Source organism: Nicotiana attenuata, unplaced genomic scaffold (genome assembly GCF_001879085.1).
Source record: "Nicotiana attenuata strain UT unplaced genomic scaffold, NIATTr2, whole genome shotgun sequence".
NCBI lineage: Eukaryota > Viridiplantae > Streptophyta > Magnoliopsida > Solanales > Solanaceae > Nicotiana > Nicotiana attenuata.
In genome coordinates, this window is record NW_017670316.1 from 14,377 (window position 1) to 30,540 (window position 16,164).

The 16,164-nt window shown below is 39.5% G+C and overlaps 1 protein-coding gene across 1 annotated transcript; it reads right to left on the reverse strand.

The window, feature by feature from the left end:
* Positions 1–1,013: 1,013 nt before the first annotated feature.
* Positions 1,014–2,743, reverse strand: LOC109237722 (arabinogalactan protein 1-like). Its single transcript, XM_019404076.1, has 3 exons — positions 2,524–2,743; positions 1,509–1,516; positions 1,014–1,139 (listed from the first exon to the last, which is right to left on the reverse strand). Exons 1-3 carry the CDS (start codon positions 2,741–2,743, stop codon positions 1,014–1,016), a joined length of 354 nt encoding a protein of 117 aa, XP_019259621.1.
* Positions 2,744–16,164: the final 13,421 nt, after the last annotated feature.

The window sequence follows — 16,164 nt, forward strand, 5'->3', positions numbered from 1 at the left end:
TTTTCCCATGCCTAAACTACCCTTGAAATCCCCTGAAATTACTACCCAAACCCAAAGACTTTAGTCCTCTTTCTACCCTAATAGAATCCATTTGCTATGGCTAAATTCATCTAATTAACAACTAATTGAACCGGGCATTACACTGAAGTATTGTTAACAACAATCACTGATTAACCAAAAGAAGTATATTAAACTGAAACAAACAATACACACAAGATTGATTGAAACTGATCAAAAGAAAATAGGCTAATAAGCAAATTATTGGATTATCAAATCAGCAATGACTGTTAACTACACTAAACAGAGGCAGAAATGCTAATCCCTATGTCAAACTACACTAATTCGACTGAACGTGTCGAGTGACTCCAACAAAATTAAACTAAGTCATAAACATGCATTCCCTAATCAAAATAAATGGAGATTACAAAACAGAATTAAACCAGATGGAGGATCAAGACGAAACAAAACGTTTGACAGGTGAAGAGAACTAAGCTATACAATTAACAGTTATCCGATTTCAGAAACAGTAACTACAGACCTAATCTAAAACCTAACACACTAATTTTAAACTAATCTAATCTTAGCAGCGCAAAAAATCAAACACAAAAGAAGAGGACTCATCTGTACAACTCCCAAAGTCGCATAGCTCTTTAGATTCAAAATTCGACTATCTCTGGTGAGATTTGAATGCTAATGATGACAAATTCTTCATGAGGGAAGTGAAGAGGTCACGTGGTATTAATTTGGTGGGGTTTGGAGAATTTAGGGTTTTGACCGGATTTTCGATCGGATATTTGAGCAATTCCGGCCATGTTCGAGACAAGTGGCTATGGGGGTTGGGTAGGGGATGTTAAGGCGGTTCTGTGGTGTGAGTTTGGGACCGTTTGGCATAACCGGTGACTTGGCCGGAAAATTTTGAACGGATATTCGACAAATTCCAGTAAAATTTGAAAGTAAAGGACAGCGGGTTCAGGTAAAGGAGGAGAAGGGGAATCTGGGGTGTAATTTTGGGGTTAATCGGAGAATTGCCGCTGCCGGCGACGATTTCCGGCCGGCGGCGGATGGCGGAGGACGGCGGCGACACGGTGGGGTGGTGGTGGTAGGGGTGATGTACGAGGAAGACCAGTTTGGTCTCTGATCTATAACGTGTGTTATTACACTTATATTGAGAAGGCTTGGGTGATCCTGGACCGTCATATCATGGGAAATGGACGGATAGGATTGATTGACGCCAAACGACATCGTTTTGCAAAGGGAGGGGGAACTGGACCGGATGGGGTATTGGGCCTGGGGTTTGGTACGTGGGTTGGGGAATTTTTCCTTTTGGGCCAGAATAATTAGCCCAATTCGGGCATAAGACCACCTTCTCCTCCTCTTTATTCAATTTATTTTCATTTTGTATTTTCTTTTTTTTTTTTGTATTTTTTGCATTTATTTATTTTTTCTGATTTTATAAAATGCTAAAACAAAGCAAAGACCTAATTACACTATTTAAGTCCTAAAATTACTTGTAACTCTATTTAAAAACAAATGCAATAATTAGTAATACAATGAACTATTTTCTTGCAATTTCTTATATTTTATTCTAAAACTAATTAATACTAAAACTGTGAAATTAAATCCCTAAATGCCAATGCATATTTTTGGTATTTTCATATGGATTAAAATGCACAAATAAAAAAATGCAACAATTACCAAAGAATGCCACAAAATTCACAAAAAATACTAGAAAAAATTGTTTTGTTTGAAATTTTGGGAATTACCGCTTAGGGCAAAAATCACGTGCTCACATTCCCCCACCTTGTGACTCTCCCATGTTGCCCATCGATCGGGCCTTGCTGTTACCCTCTCTCTCCATTCTGTTCTTCAATTTACGACTCTCTGTGGCCTGAGCAAATGCGACCATCTTCCTGTAGTTCATATTAGAATTCAATGCAGCCGTAGAAGCCTCATTAATGGTTAAAGAATTAAGGCCCTGAACAAATCGGCGCACTCTGGCCTCCATTGTGGGCAACATATGAATGGCATACTTGGACAAGCGAGCAAACTCCATGTGGTACTCCCACACACTCTTGTTACCTTGCTTTAAATTCTCAAACTCTGCTGCACGGGCTGCCCTTGTCTCAGCAGGCAGGAAGTGATCTATGAAGGCATCTGCGAACTCACTCCACCTGGCCGGAGGGCTCCCCTCCTCGCGGGAATCCTCCCATAACTCAAACCATGCATAGGCCACCCCTTTCAGACGGTAGGCAGCCAACTCTACTCCCTCTGTCTCAGTTGCATGCATCACCCTGAGGGTCTTGTGCATCTCATCAATGAAATCCTGGGGGTCTTCTTCTGGATTGGCACCCGAAAATACTGGAGGGTCTAACTGAAGAAATCTGTTCACCCTGGATCTAGTGGAATCCTCTTGCTGGCTAGATGATGAATTGGGTGCAACACCTGACCTCTGGGCCTGAGAGGCCACTAGCTGGGTCAACATCTGAATAGCTCCCCTAAGATCCCCATCAGAAACACCAGAACCAGAAGCTGGGGCTGGAGGCGGAACAGGAGTATCCACGGGAGGGATAGTGGTGCCCTTCGTAGGTGTAGGAGCTGGGGTAGTCTGCTCTGGAATAGAAGGATCCGGCAGAGTAATAGCAGGGCGACTAACCTCACCCGCAACATCAAGCAATGAATCATCAGCCACTCCTGGGGTGGCATTGGCTCCTTGGCCAATTCTCGCTTTCTTCTTAGGTGCCATTTACTGAAAGATAGAACAATGCATTGATTAGGAAGGAAATAGTTTCACCGCATGATCCAGAATATCAAAGAAGGGTGTTATTCCTAAATGCCCAAGTAGCCTCCAACTTATAGATGTGGTCGACTACACACCGATAAGAAGGACTCTACCAGACACGGCTCCGAGACATCCTAGGACACTTTAAAACCTTAGGCTCTGATACCAAGTTTGTCACGCCCCAACCTCAGGAGGCGCGACCGGCGCTCAATCGAGTGACCCCAACTGAGCAAGCCTTACCAAACACTACCTACCCAACTCAATACGAATAAGGGGACCATGCTTTCATTTATTCAACAAAGGAAGATAGTATATTCGACATTTTTAGTTCATTTTAGATTACAACATTAAACTGTAGATAAGTTAGTTTCCAAAGTTTCCGTAAAGTTACAATTCATAGGAAACATAAGATTAGAATTACAACACTGGTAGCACATCCCTTCAACCCCCGCACATGACCCACATATATGTCTACGGAGCCTCTAAGGATACAAAAGATAAATGTGACAATGCCGGCAACAAGGCCCCGGCTATACCTCAAAAGTGAAAGTCCAAAATAAGAAGATGTGCAATATAGCCCCTTGAAGGAGAAAGGGGCTCACCAAGATCTTCGAGAAGAAGGATGCTCCGCTACGCACGATCGACACTATCCGCTATGGAGCCACCTACATTCATTTAAAAATGTAGCGCCCCCGGCAAAAGGGGCGTTAGTACCATGGAATAGTACTAGTAAGTATAACTAAACATCATTTTACTAGAAAGAACTTTCAAGCATGTACAAGAACATTCCATGAGTGAATCAAATATGTAAATCATACAATCTTTCACGTAATTTCCATAACTTAGTTTGGGGTATTTCTTTCATGCGCTCATCGCTGTCCTCGATACCACCGCTATCTTGAGCGGAGTCCGATCACGACCCGATCGGCTAGGTTGCCTTATTGGAGGCATATATCTCAACCACCATTCCATTTCCCTTATCCGAAATTCAACATCAGCACATTACCACCATGTGTGCGGCATGGTGTCCGATCACGACCCGATCGGCTAGGCCGCCTTATCTAGGCGTTCTTCCTTTCTCATTAGTCATCACAACTGAATCTTTATTTCACATATATCACATCAATTCGTTGGCACTTAGGGCCACCATTATCACCTCGTTTCCCCTTTTTCAATATTCATCTTCAAAGTTGTGATCATAGGCATATACAAAAGTAATTCAAGCTGCAAGCATAGGTAAGTGAGCACATAGCTAGCATGAATAATTCTCGGTTTCAATCCCTAGGACAGACAATCCCTAGGACAAACTTGCTCTGATACCAAGTTTGTCACGACCCAAACTAGAGGGCCATGACTAGCACCCGGCCATACTTGTCGAGCACCAACATACATTTTATCTAACCTACTTTATTATCTTTTAGGGCCAACGAGATCAATATAAATGGTAGACATGGATCATGGACAACCAACAATAAAATATGATGGCATGAATATACATAACATGGGATGACCAGACAATCAAGAAACTATATATAAGGTACGAGCTACCACACTACCATGAAAGACTATACAACAAAAATTAGCCGACAAGGCATACAAAACTATACATGAGTCGACACCTGTCTATGAGCCTCTAAAAGAACCTAAGTGCTGCAACATTGGACATACCCATAATGTCTATAACAAAAATGCATACCAAGACCACAACAAGTTTGAAGAAGGGATCTTGTTAATCATCGCTGAACTGGACAGCCTACTGTGGTGGGGGAGCTGCGCCTGCCTGTCTATCAGGACCTGCAGCACGACATGCAGCGTCCACAAATAAAAGGACGTCAGTACGAATAAAATACTGAGTATGTAACCAGGGAACCATAAGTACGAATAGTAATGTAATCAGGGATAGACAATATACAGCCTGTAACATCTGGGTACCTCTGAGGGCTACTGACATGAAATACATTATACATATGTATATATATACATAAACTTTTAAAACATATGCCTCTGTGGGCATCATCATCATCATATCGCACCCGGCTGAAATAGGCTCGGTAAGAACGTACCCGGCCATCATAAGGCTCGGTAGAATAGTACCCGGCCATGTGGAGCTTGGTAAAATCCAACTGATCAGCGGTTGCACAATAGGTGTCATACCCGGCCGTGCATAGCGTGGCTCGGTATAATATAATAGATACATATATATAATGCATGCTGGACTCAATGGAGTAATATTCTAAACCTTTCGGAGTGACGTAAGGTCGGTATCCTCTGTACATGTTATTAGGACTAACTCTCCATCTTGAATCTTATAAGAATCAGGAAGTACCAACAACATTGATAACATAAGAATAAGATAAGCAACATCAACATCAATCGCTCCATAAAAAGGGAAACAATGTAAGTACTGCTAGCTTCTAAGAGTAGAGTGTCTTTGGAAGCTCGTTCATTACATCATATACAACCGAAGTCGTGCAAAAGAAGGAAAGGGATAGCCTCACATACCTTGTATATACTGCCCAACCCCAAGCTATGCAAATGTCACGACTCCTTAGTCTACAATAGGAGAAATGACACTATCGCTAACATTTAAGCATCGTAACTATTATGTACCGACCACAACCTATTTTATGATGAAACGGACAGCACCTCCCCTATTTATATGACTTCCCACAAGTGAAAACAATCACCAAACAGCCCAAACAGCATCAATGTTAATCATATTGAGCCTCCCAAAACAGTCCACCAACCGATAACATTACTACCAAGCCTTTCGATATATATTTCACAAGTTATAGCTTCAATGACTTAGCCACAACTTGGATAATCTTAAATACATGTAGAGTAAGAGGTTCCTTACCTCTATACAGAAAGAACAACTCCAATTTAACCTTAATTGTCCACGAAATATCCCTCCAATGCCGCTACAACAACAAAAAAGCGAAACTAGCAATCAATTAGGGGTTTTCGGTACTAGAATCACTTTAGAAGGCTTGAAATCACCTAGGTTTGATAATAAGAACTTGAGGGAGTATTTACAGAACATAAACCCCTTAAAAAAATCATTCACATGAGCTGGAACAACACAAAAATGAGCAACAACATGAAGAACAATACTAGCGCCACGGGATTCCCGATACTTGATTTGTGTTTTTTGCCCTTTGTTTGGGTCTTGAATCTTGATAGAACCTTGAGAGGGTGTTTCTAGGTTTCTATGGTCTGACTATACTGAAAAAAATGACTTAAAACGGGTTGGAGGCATCATATATATATATGTATATATATATATATATCCAAATGTCTAAAACCGCCTAAGTGGGCCCTATAGAGAGGTGCTTGGCGCTGTCTTGCGAAAAAGCGAATATCTCTCTACTCCGAGATCATATCGACAAACGACTTAATGTGTTGAAAACTAGACTCATAGATATTCAATGTGGTGGGTATATAACCCCGTTATTCCAAGTAATTTGGGAGAAAATCTGAGTAACATTTGACCTAATGTTTAAGTGTAATTATGAACCTAAGTTGCGACAACTTTTGTTGACTTTTGTTTCATAACTCGTTTGACTTCAAGACTTATGATACAGATATTATATGATTCAAATACCTTAAAACACGACCTTTTGAGTGTATTAAGAACTTCTAGGTTTACCCAAAAATACAACTGACAACATCCTTGATTCGTTTAACTTCTAATACTTGTTAACCACCCTTATACACCTTTTATCATTTAAGCCCAATAGGATTAACTTCTTATCATCTCAAAGTTATTATTTTCATGGATTTACGTCGACTACCTTATGGCATGAACTAATGTACGTGAATATTGGGTTTAACATGCGAAGACTGGGCTGAGCAGGCCTTGGTCGCAAATGTGACCTTCCCTCGCAATTGCGATATCTCAAATGTGACATGTCCCTCACAAATGCGAAGGTGACAGTACTTCCCAATGGTCACAAAAATGCGACAAATTCTTCGCATTTGCGAAGATAGCAGGTTCCATAGGGGTTCGCAATTGCGAACCCTAGTCGCAATTGCGACATCTGCGATCTGCTAAATCATAACTTAGCCGAAAATCTTTTGTTTTTCAAACTCTCTCAAACCCTAAGCTCTCTTGGGCGATTTTCCAAAGAAAATTTCTTCTCCATATCGATTGTAATTCATTTATAACTATAGCATGTTTTTACATGATTTCAACTCAAAATCAAGGGTTTTCATGGGGAAATTGGGTGTTTTTGGTAGAACTTAGGATTTTCAAAATTTGGGGATTTGGACCTTGATTTGAGGTCCGATTTCAAAACAAACTATATATTTGAATTCGTGGGTGAATGGGTAATCGGGTTTTGGTTCAAACCTTGGGTTTTGACCATGTGGGCCCGGGGTCGATTTTGACTTTTTGGGGAAATCATTTGAAAACCTATTAGAATTGATTTATTTAGCATTTATTAATATTATTAAGTAAATTGTGGCTAGATACAAGAGAATTGGTGGTGGAAACAAGAGGTAAAGCGGTAGTTGAGCCTTGAATTGTATTCATGGCATCGAGGTAAGTGTTTGGTCTAACTTTAGCTTGAGCGATTAGGAGTTGTGTCCTATTTGCTATGTGTTAATTATGGAGTACGACGTATAGGTATGGTGACGAGTATCTATACGTCGGTGTCAAGCATGCCCGTGAGTCTTGTATTGTAACTGTTTTGACTCCGTTGTGATTTATTCATGCTTAGTATGATAATTATCATTGTTGTTTCCCTTGCCGGGATGTTATTGTTTATGACTTTGTCTCCCTTGCCGGTTATTGTTTATGATATTGTCTCCCTTGCCGGGATGTTGTTGTTATACTCTTGTTCCCTTGTCGAGATTCTTTTATGCTTGATGTTGAATTGTATTTGGGATCGGGTTGCACGCCGCAACAGTATTTTATGAAATGGGATTGGCTTGTATGCCACAACGGTATTATATGAAATGGGATTGGGTTTGTAACACCCCACACATTCGGATTAGGCATGAATGAGTTAAAAGAGTAGAAAGATTATATTTTGGACATATGAATTCCTATCGGGATGATTATGGGTGGAAATAGTTGTTTCAAAATCAAGATGGAAAGTGAGGTGCATAAGATTCGACAAAATCGACTAAGTTTGCAGAAGGTCCGTCTTCGAGAAAGGTTTAGTGAAAATTTGTAAAGAATTTGGGAACACTGAAAGTGTGAAAGTTGTAAACCTTTTAAATCGCTTTCCAACAATATATTGTGGAGCCCAAACAGAGCTCTGTGCGAAAAGTTATGCGCGTTTTACAGAACAGTACACAATATGCGCGCCCTTAGCGCACCCCCGCGCTCCTGTGGAAGTGGCACTGCCATTTTCGCGGTCAGGTGCGCGGGGGCGCTCGTGGTGGCATCATTTTATAGCCCTACTTCGTCCCCCATAGCCCCAAAACATAAAAACTTGCTCCAGAAAGGAAAGCTCTCAAAAACCTAACTCCTTAAGGGTCCTTCAACCACCCAAGGTAAGTTCTAATGGTGATTCTAAGTTAATTTCAATTTTTCAACATCTTATTAACATGGGTAAACCCTCCATATCATTAGATATTCGATTGGGACATCATTGTTGAGAGTAGGAACCCTAGAACCCGAATTCAAGGGGATTGAACTTCAAAAAGGTAATGTCTTCACCTTCTAATTGATTCTAGCATTGGATAATGATTATAGACTCTAGTTCATGAGATATGTGTTGATGAGTTTGATAGAAAAGCATGAACGGTTATAGGTATGGGTTGTTGATTGGTTATTATATGTTAAAGGTGTTGTTTACCTTATGGCTGATAAAGAATGATGTTGACTATAGCCATTTGAGACTTTAGAAATTATCTAGGAGCAAGAGAATGGGTAATTGGGTGCAGAAATACCATTAATAAGGGCTATGAAGCTTTATGCCACAAAGTATTTGATAAAATGGCTAAGCGACCAAAACATGACTATTGTTGCTAATTTGGAATCCCTTTGACTTGTATTGATATAGATTAAAGTTGAAACGGGTAACGAATGTTGTATTATGCTCAAGAGCTGGAAGTTAAGGTATGTGAGGCTAACTCTCTATGTTTGGGAACGTTAATGATTCTCCCTACACTAGTTTCTTTTACGACGTTACTAATTTCCTCAAAAATAGAGTTTAGCCTAGTTCCTTAAATATTTGTAGAAATTCTATTCTCTAGCTTCATAACTTGTTCATGACTTTCATTCTGAATGTTGTGAGCTCAGTGCGTATTCAATATAGACTTGGGTTTGATGACCCCTAGTCTTAGTATATACTAGTCAGTATGCCACAAACAGTTAAAATTTCAGTGTTCATTATTAGTTCAAGAATACAAGTCTCAGTCTAATCCTATTATGTACTCTGGTATTATGTAACTCAGTGTGAACCAGTATTCCAGTTTCATATAACTCAGTGTGACTCAATATTTCACTATCATGTATTGCAGTGTGATTCTCAGTTCCTGATTTTAAATTCCTGAATGTTGAACACCTGTATTTGGGCCTGAGGCCGTAGTTTATATGCTTTATGCATACTTGGGCCTGAGGCCGCAGTTTATGCTTTATGCATCTTTGGGCCTGAGGTCGCAGTTTATGCTTTATGCATTTTTGGACCTAAGGTCGCAGTTATGTATACGTATACTTGGGCCCGAGGCCGCAGTTTGTGCACATATATATATTGGGCCTGAGGCCGCCGTTTAATATTCAGATAAAAAGGTTGTTCATCATTCAGAAGAGGGAGTATTCATATCCTTACTTCCTTTCAGTTTAGTTATTAGTTACCATTTCAGTTATCAGTTATCATATCAGTTACCAGTTATCAGTTCAGTTATCATTTTCAGTTTCAATAGTTATCATTTCAATTATCAATTATTAATTCTTAGTTATCAGCTTAGTTTCAGTATCAACATTTTTAATCCTTTCTTTCAGTTGCTTTACATACCAGTGCAATTCAAATATACGGATGTCCCTTTTTGCCCGGGGCCTGCATCTCACAATGCAGGTATTGATTTACAGGCTGACGATTCAGAGCGCTAGGATTCTCGTACCAGCTATTGGTGATCCCTAGTTCTTTCGGGACATTATGATTTCCTTACAGTCTCCAGTACTTTTAGACAGTCAGTGTTTTCAATACTTTATTAGAGGCTTCATAGACTAGAGTAACAGTTAGACAAAGTCACATGCTTTTCATATTAAGCTATGTTGGCCATAGATATGTTTCAGAATTGTATTAGTATTTCCACACTTTCATTTGTATCATCAAGACTTTCAGTATATCAGCATGTGTTACTTTATCTTCTGCATTCAGTATGTTATGGTATCACATGTTGATTCAGCAGCCCGTTGCTTCTCTCGGTCACATGTAGTCAGGTACTGAGTGCAGTGTTACCTCCAGGCCCAGGTTCAGGGCGTGACCGGGTTGCACACCAAAACGGTATTAAATGAAATGGAATCGAGTTGCACACCACAACGGTATTATATGAAATGGGATCGGATTTCACGCCGCAACGGTATTATGTGAAATGGGATCGGGTTGCACGCCGTAACGGTATTATATGAAATATGATCGGGTTGCACGCCGCAACGGTATCACATGAAATGGGATCGGGTTGCACGCCACAACGGTATTATGTGAAATGGGATCGGGTTGCACGCCGCAACGGTTTGATATGAAAAGGGATCGGGTTGCGCGCTGCAACGGTATTGTCACGACCCAAACCGATGGGCCGCGACGGGCACCCGGTACCTTACTCAACCGAGTACCAACGTAACGTATCTTTCTTGTTACATTATCATATACACATGACATACGGCCCTAATACGCCAACATGATTATTTATAAACTCAAGACATCGGCCGACAAGGCCGTACAATCTTTCACGTACAAGACATATGTCTACAAGCCTCTAAGAGTACATAAATGTCACAAAGGTCGGGACAGAGTCCCGCCATACAAGGCAATAGACATCTAAATCATACTAAACAAATACGCAACTCCGAAGCAAATGGAGCGCACTAACATCTTCCGCTGAGCTGGTAGCCTACTTGGAAGGCTCTCGACCTGTCTATCTGGACCTGCGGGCATGAAACGCATCGTCCCCAGGAAAAAGGGACGTCAGTACGAATGATGTACTGAGTATGTAAGGCACATAAATAAATACATAAGAGACATGGAAAGCATATAGAGTACATGACTTAACCTGTAAGTCTGAATAACTTTGTAAATCATAAATTACTTTTAGCGTCATGCATATGCGTATGAATGTCATGTCGTGCATAGGTACATGTTTCATAAAATCATCAGCCTCTGAGGGCATCCCATCATATCATTTCAGCCACCGTGGGCAAAATCATCATCGTGTACCAGCTGATCAGGTGGTGGTGCGTATATAACGCCGTAACCTTTTCCCATATCCCATATACATCTCGGTACTTCATAAGACCATTATACCTCTGATTATCATGAAATCATTTTACGTATTTTCTGAGACCCATGAACAGACGATGGAATAATAAGACATATGGAAATTCAAGAACATAGGCACTTCTAATACTTCTATGAATAGAGTCATGTATGGAATTTGTGCATTTGCACGTTTCGTTCGTATCGTATGGATCATGCCAAAAGAAAGAAGGGATAGCCTTAACATACTTGTTCCTTGAATTATTTGCACAAAATGAAGCTTCTGCTTCTGTGAGATATGAACGAAATTTTTGCTTGAATTCTATGAAACTTGAATAAAATTGCTTCTGATGAAGCTTTAACATGCTTCTGCTTCAACGTCTTTGGTTTTAAGACAACGACAGATTGTTGTTTGGAGCTTTTACAAGGAAGTGATACCAAGTCTCCTTAAAGTCATTGTTGGAAGCAGAGGTAAAAGGCGCAAGGGAGATTCCATTTTTGGAAGTACGCAGCGTTTTCGAAATGGCAGCCTCAACTCCTTTTCTTGCCAACATTTTCATCTTCTTTTCTTGAAAACCAAAGCTCTACGGATAGTGCTAGCTGAAAATTATTGTTTACAAATGCAAGTCTTCGACGTACTACTATTTTCTTGTCCAAAAGAAACCAAATACTTTAATGTTAAGCAAGCCTTTTAAAAGATGACTCATTCTTATGANTTTGACTCTTGTATAAGTACCTTAAATTGTATGATCTTAAATTTGCTTAACTGCTCTGACTAGGGTGTCTTGATGAATCCAATCCTGAGTGAGTTATTGTGCCATGTGTGTGTAAGGTTTTGCGTTATTCAGTGCATTGCATTTGATGCCTAGAACTTGCCCTGTGTGTTTGCAAAGCGAAATAGTAGTTTTGTTCAATCTTGGAAGTGATATAGGTGTTTCTTTGTTGAGCCGGATATGTATATTTACCCACCTAATTGTTATGTATCGTAGTTAACCTCTTTGAGCCTATAATCTTGTTTCTTTGGCAACCACATTACAAGCCTTACCCATTTGTTCGAATGAACCATCTATTTAAACCATTGTAACCTCTCATGAGCACTTGAATTATTTATGAACTTTGTAAAAGTTAAAGTGTGGGGTGGTTGGTTTGGCTTTTGAGTGGAACTAATGAAATAAGGAGAAAGGTGCACTGTTTTGAAAAAGTAAAAGCCACTTGAATTGAAAACAAAATAGCTGGATTGTTGTTAAAAAAAATTCCTTGATAAGTGGTGGCTCTTGATGTAAGTGTGCTTAAAGAAGTATGGGGTAATATATATTGATGTGAAGGTGGAGTTTGGTTTGACATAAGTATGGGGTTTGAATGTTAAAGTATATGTATTAAAGTGCTTAGGGAGGTGTAGTTACCCTTATATCTAAATGTATCCTACCCGTCCCGTAGCCTACATTACAACCAAATAAAGTCCTAATTGATCCAAGATTGAATGAGCTCGATTAGTGGAGTAGTACACTACGGGCAAGCTTATGGTGCATCTTTTGTGGCATATGAATGTTATTTCTGAGAGTGAGTGAATTCTTTCTATCTTGAGTTCCTAAGTGTTCTTAAATTTTATTGTGTGGAACTACTCTCTTTTGTTGTGTGAGAGCACTTGATTCATGAAGGAAAGGTAATGTCAGTGACCTCTATATTAGAGTAAGTGAGTGAGTTGTGAATAACGTGTGGTACTTGTGAGTCAAATTTTGAGGTGAAGATGTTACGCTTTTGTGCTTAGTCTATTTTAAATACTCTTGGTGTGCTGCGTTAGGAGAATTGTTTAAAAAGGTCGTGTCTATAAAAAAAGTGTAGTTTGATTGCTCGAGGACGAGCAATGGTTTAAGTGTGGGGTGTTGATGATAGGCTATAATTACGTATTTTAGTCGCTTATTACACTCTAATTCACTGCACTTTAATTGAGTTTTTGCTTTAATCGCTAGTGTTTTGCACTAATTGTGTGTTTTATGCCTTGTAGGTGTGATTCCGAGCTATATAGATGTTATGGAATGAGTTTAAGTGATTTGAAGCTTTGAAGTATGAGTAAAAGCTCAAGGAATTAAGCCGGGATCGTGTTCGGGGGTCAAATTTGATAATTAAGTATGAACGAAGACTTGAGGAGGCATATTGCGCACTGTCTAGTAAAATATACATAACGTTTTGCTCAGAACTCCATTTGGCCTCCACAATATATGGTTGGAAAGCTAACTCAAAAGGATAAAACTTTCATGTTTTACATTTTTCAAAATTCCAAACGGAACAGGGTGAAAAACCGAGATTCCACCGCGACCGCGGCAGAACCGCGGTAGAAGATGGTCACGGACAACTAAAGAATCAGAGGGCATGTTTGGCCGCGGTTCCACTGCGACCGCGGCAAAACCGCGGCAGGAAGCGAAAATTTCAGGGACTAAAGTGCAAAACATGGGATTTTAAGTCCTAAACCCTATATTAAACAAAGGAGGCCGGCCAAGAACAAGGAGGGGGACATATTTTGGACATAGATTCGACCTAAGGAGGCAAGAACACATTGGGAGCAAGGCGGAGAATTCTTCTACGAGTTTTTCCTTCCTCTTCCTATTTTTCATTGTTGGTTATGACTTTTAGTATTGTAGTTTTACATACTATTATGAATAGCTAATTTGTTATCTAGAGTTTTGATAGAACCTTTTGTAGGAAAACTTCTTGTTATGTTTTTATATAATTGAGCCATAGCTTTTCTCTATTTGTTCAACTACGTTTATATTCTGGTTGATTGAAGAGCTCTCAATTAGCTGTGCCTATTTAGTATGCATAACTCGGGAGAGAGTGCATATTTAGGTAATTGTTGAACAACACCACTCCCAGAGTATATGAGGGATCAATAACCGAGGGTTTAAAGGTGGGATTAGGGATAACGAAGCCTTGGGTGCGATCTGAAGTGAGCTGTATTAAAAGCCAGCTAGCGTAGCTCGGGAGAGTGCGTCTAGTAAATTGTCATAATTACTCGGGAGAGATTTACGGTAATAAGAGTGCTCATGATCGGTAGAGAATACTTAGGCGAAATTATAGAAGACATAGCGGGAAGGATTCCGACAATAGGGGAAATCATAACTCTAGACCTCCTTAATCTTTTCTCTAACCCTCAGTATCGTTAGTTGTTAATTTACTATTTTAATTTGTTAGTTAAGTAGTTAAACACAAGAATCTTAATATCTATAAGTTAGAAATTGTTCAAGCTTGTCTTCTTGGTGATAGTGAACAATTGTAGCTAAACCTTAGTTCTCTGTGGGATTCGACTCCGGACTTGTAAACCGGATTATATTTGCAGCGACCGCTTAGTCCTTTTTATAAGGCATAGTTGGGCGTGATCAGATACCGACCTTGTAAATGTGCTTATGCGACTCTCCTCTCCTTTTTCCTCCAATTTTTTTTTTTTTTGCCAATCCTGAAGTTCTTCGCTCCCTTTTTTTGTCGAACTTACGGATATTGCTATATCTTATTCTATAGACGTGGTTATCCATTCTTATGACTTTACTACATCTACATAGGTCATACTATACCATAATTCTTACCTCGACTTCTAGTTACTGAGGTCTGCTACCAAATCCTAGGTTATTTTCATTTCTTATCCCATACGTATAAATCTATGTCCTCTAATGCTTTCACATTACTATTCATCTTAAGAATGATGGTCTAATTTCTTCTGATACTTTATAACTTTTATCCATCAATTATTGATTCACCTCAATTTTGATCCATAATCCACCCCTAATATCTTAACCTTTTATGTAATATTGCTGCTAGGATTCACGTTTTATTGGGGAACATCTGAAATGATTAGATTGATCCACCTGGGGCGATACCCTGTTTTCATAACTGTATCTCACGGCATACCAGTGTAATTTACCTTGCGTGGGTATTTTAATCCTGTCCACTTCATAAGATCCCTTTCTTTTATTCATCAGATCATTACTCAATCAAAGGCCCAAACGTTATTTTTATTTTTTTATTATTTTTTTCTATAATAATTACACCCTCATTCTATTAACAGGGCATCATTCCATCTCTTCTGAATGTTATTAGTCTTAGACTCCTTTTGAGTTCATTCAGGCTATACTGAACTTTCTATAACTTAGAGAAACCATGGGTTTCAATCCCGAGGACTTATCCGTTCTCGTCACCCTTTCACTTGCCTTTCCTCATCTTTACTCATGTTTCGTTAAAACTTTGTCTCTCTACTATACTTTAGCTTGGGACCTATACATATCTATTTATTCTATCCGCGGCCTTCCTTCAACTTGCTTGCACCATAGATTTCCTTATGTTGTTCTGGAGAATCAAGCGAGACATCACATCGTCTCTAACTATCCTTTACTCTCATAATTGGGCTTTTCGATACCTAGACCATAGGCTGGAAGATATGCTACTGACGCCGCTACTATCATTCCTGGATATTGAATCCCCGCGCTTATAGAATTTTATCCGAAGTATGGATTATTCACGATCTTCTACCTTTGAGTATCTCGTACATTGTTCACTTTTACCTTACTTACCTTAAAATTTCACATCGTATCTTCTATCTCTTTCATGACCTTCCCTCCACATAGGTATAATTCACATCCATAATTTGAAGCTCTATTATAATACTCATACCTCTGCTACATACACTATCCGATGGGAGCTTCGTACTGACTTCTTATGAGGCTCGTACTTCTTCTAACTGGCTTTCTTGTAGAGCCATTATAGATTATGTTTGTTATGTTATTCCTCTTGAACATCTGATATTAAGAGTGATTCTGTCATGTTCTCAAGCACAACTTCCATAACTTTTTTTCTAGGTCCAATAATCAGACTCTTGATTTACTTGGGTGATGTGATTCTTTAGCTTCCTCTTCCTTCCGATCATCCTTTATGTAGGTTTAAGCTACCTTCCAATTTGTGGTTCATGGT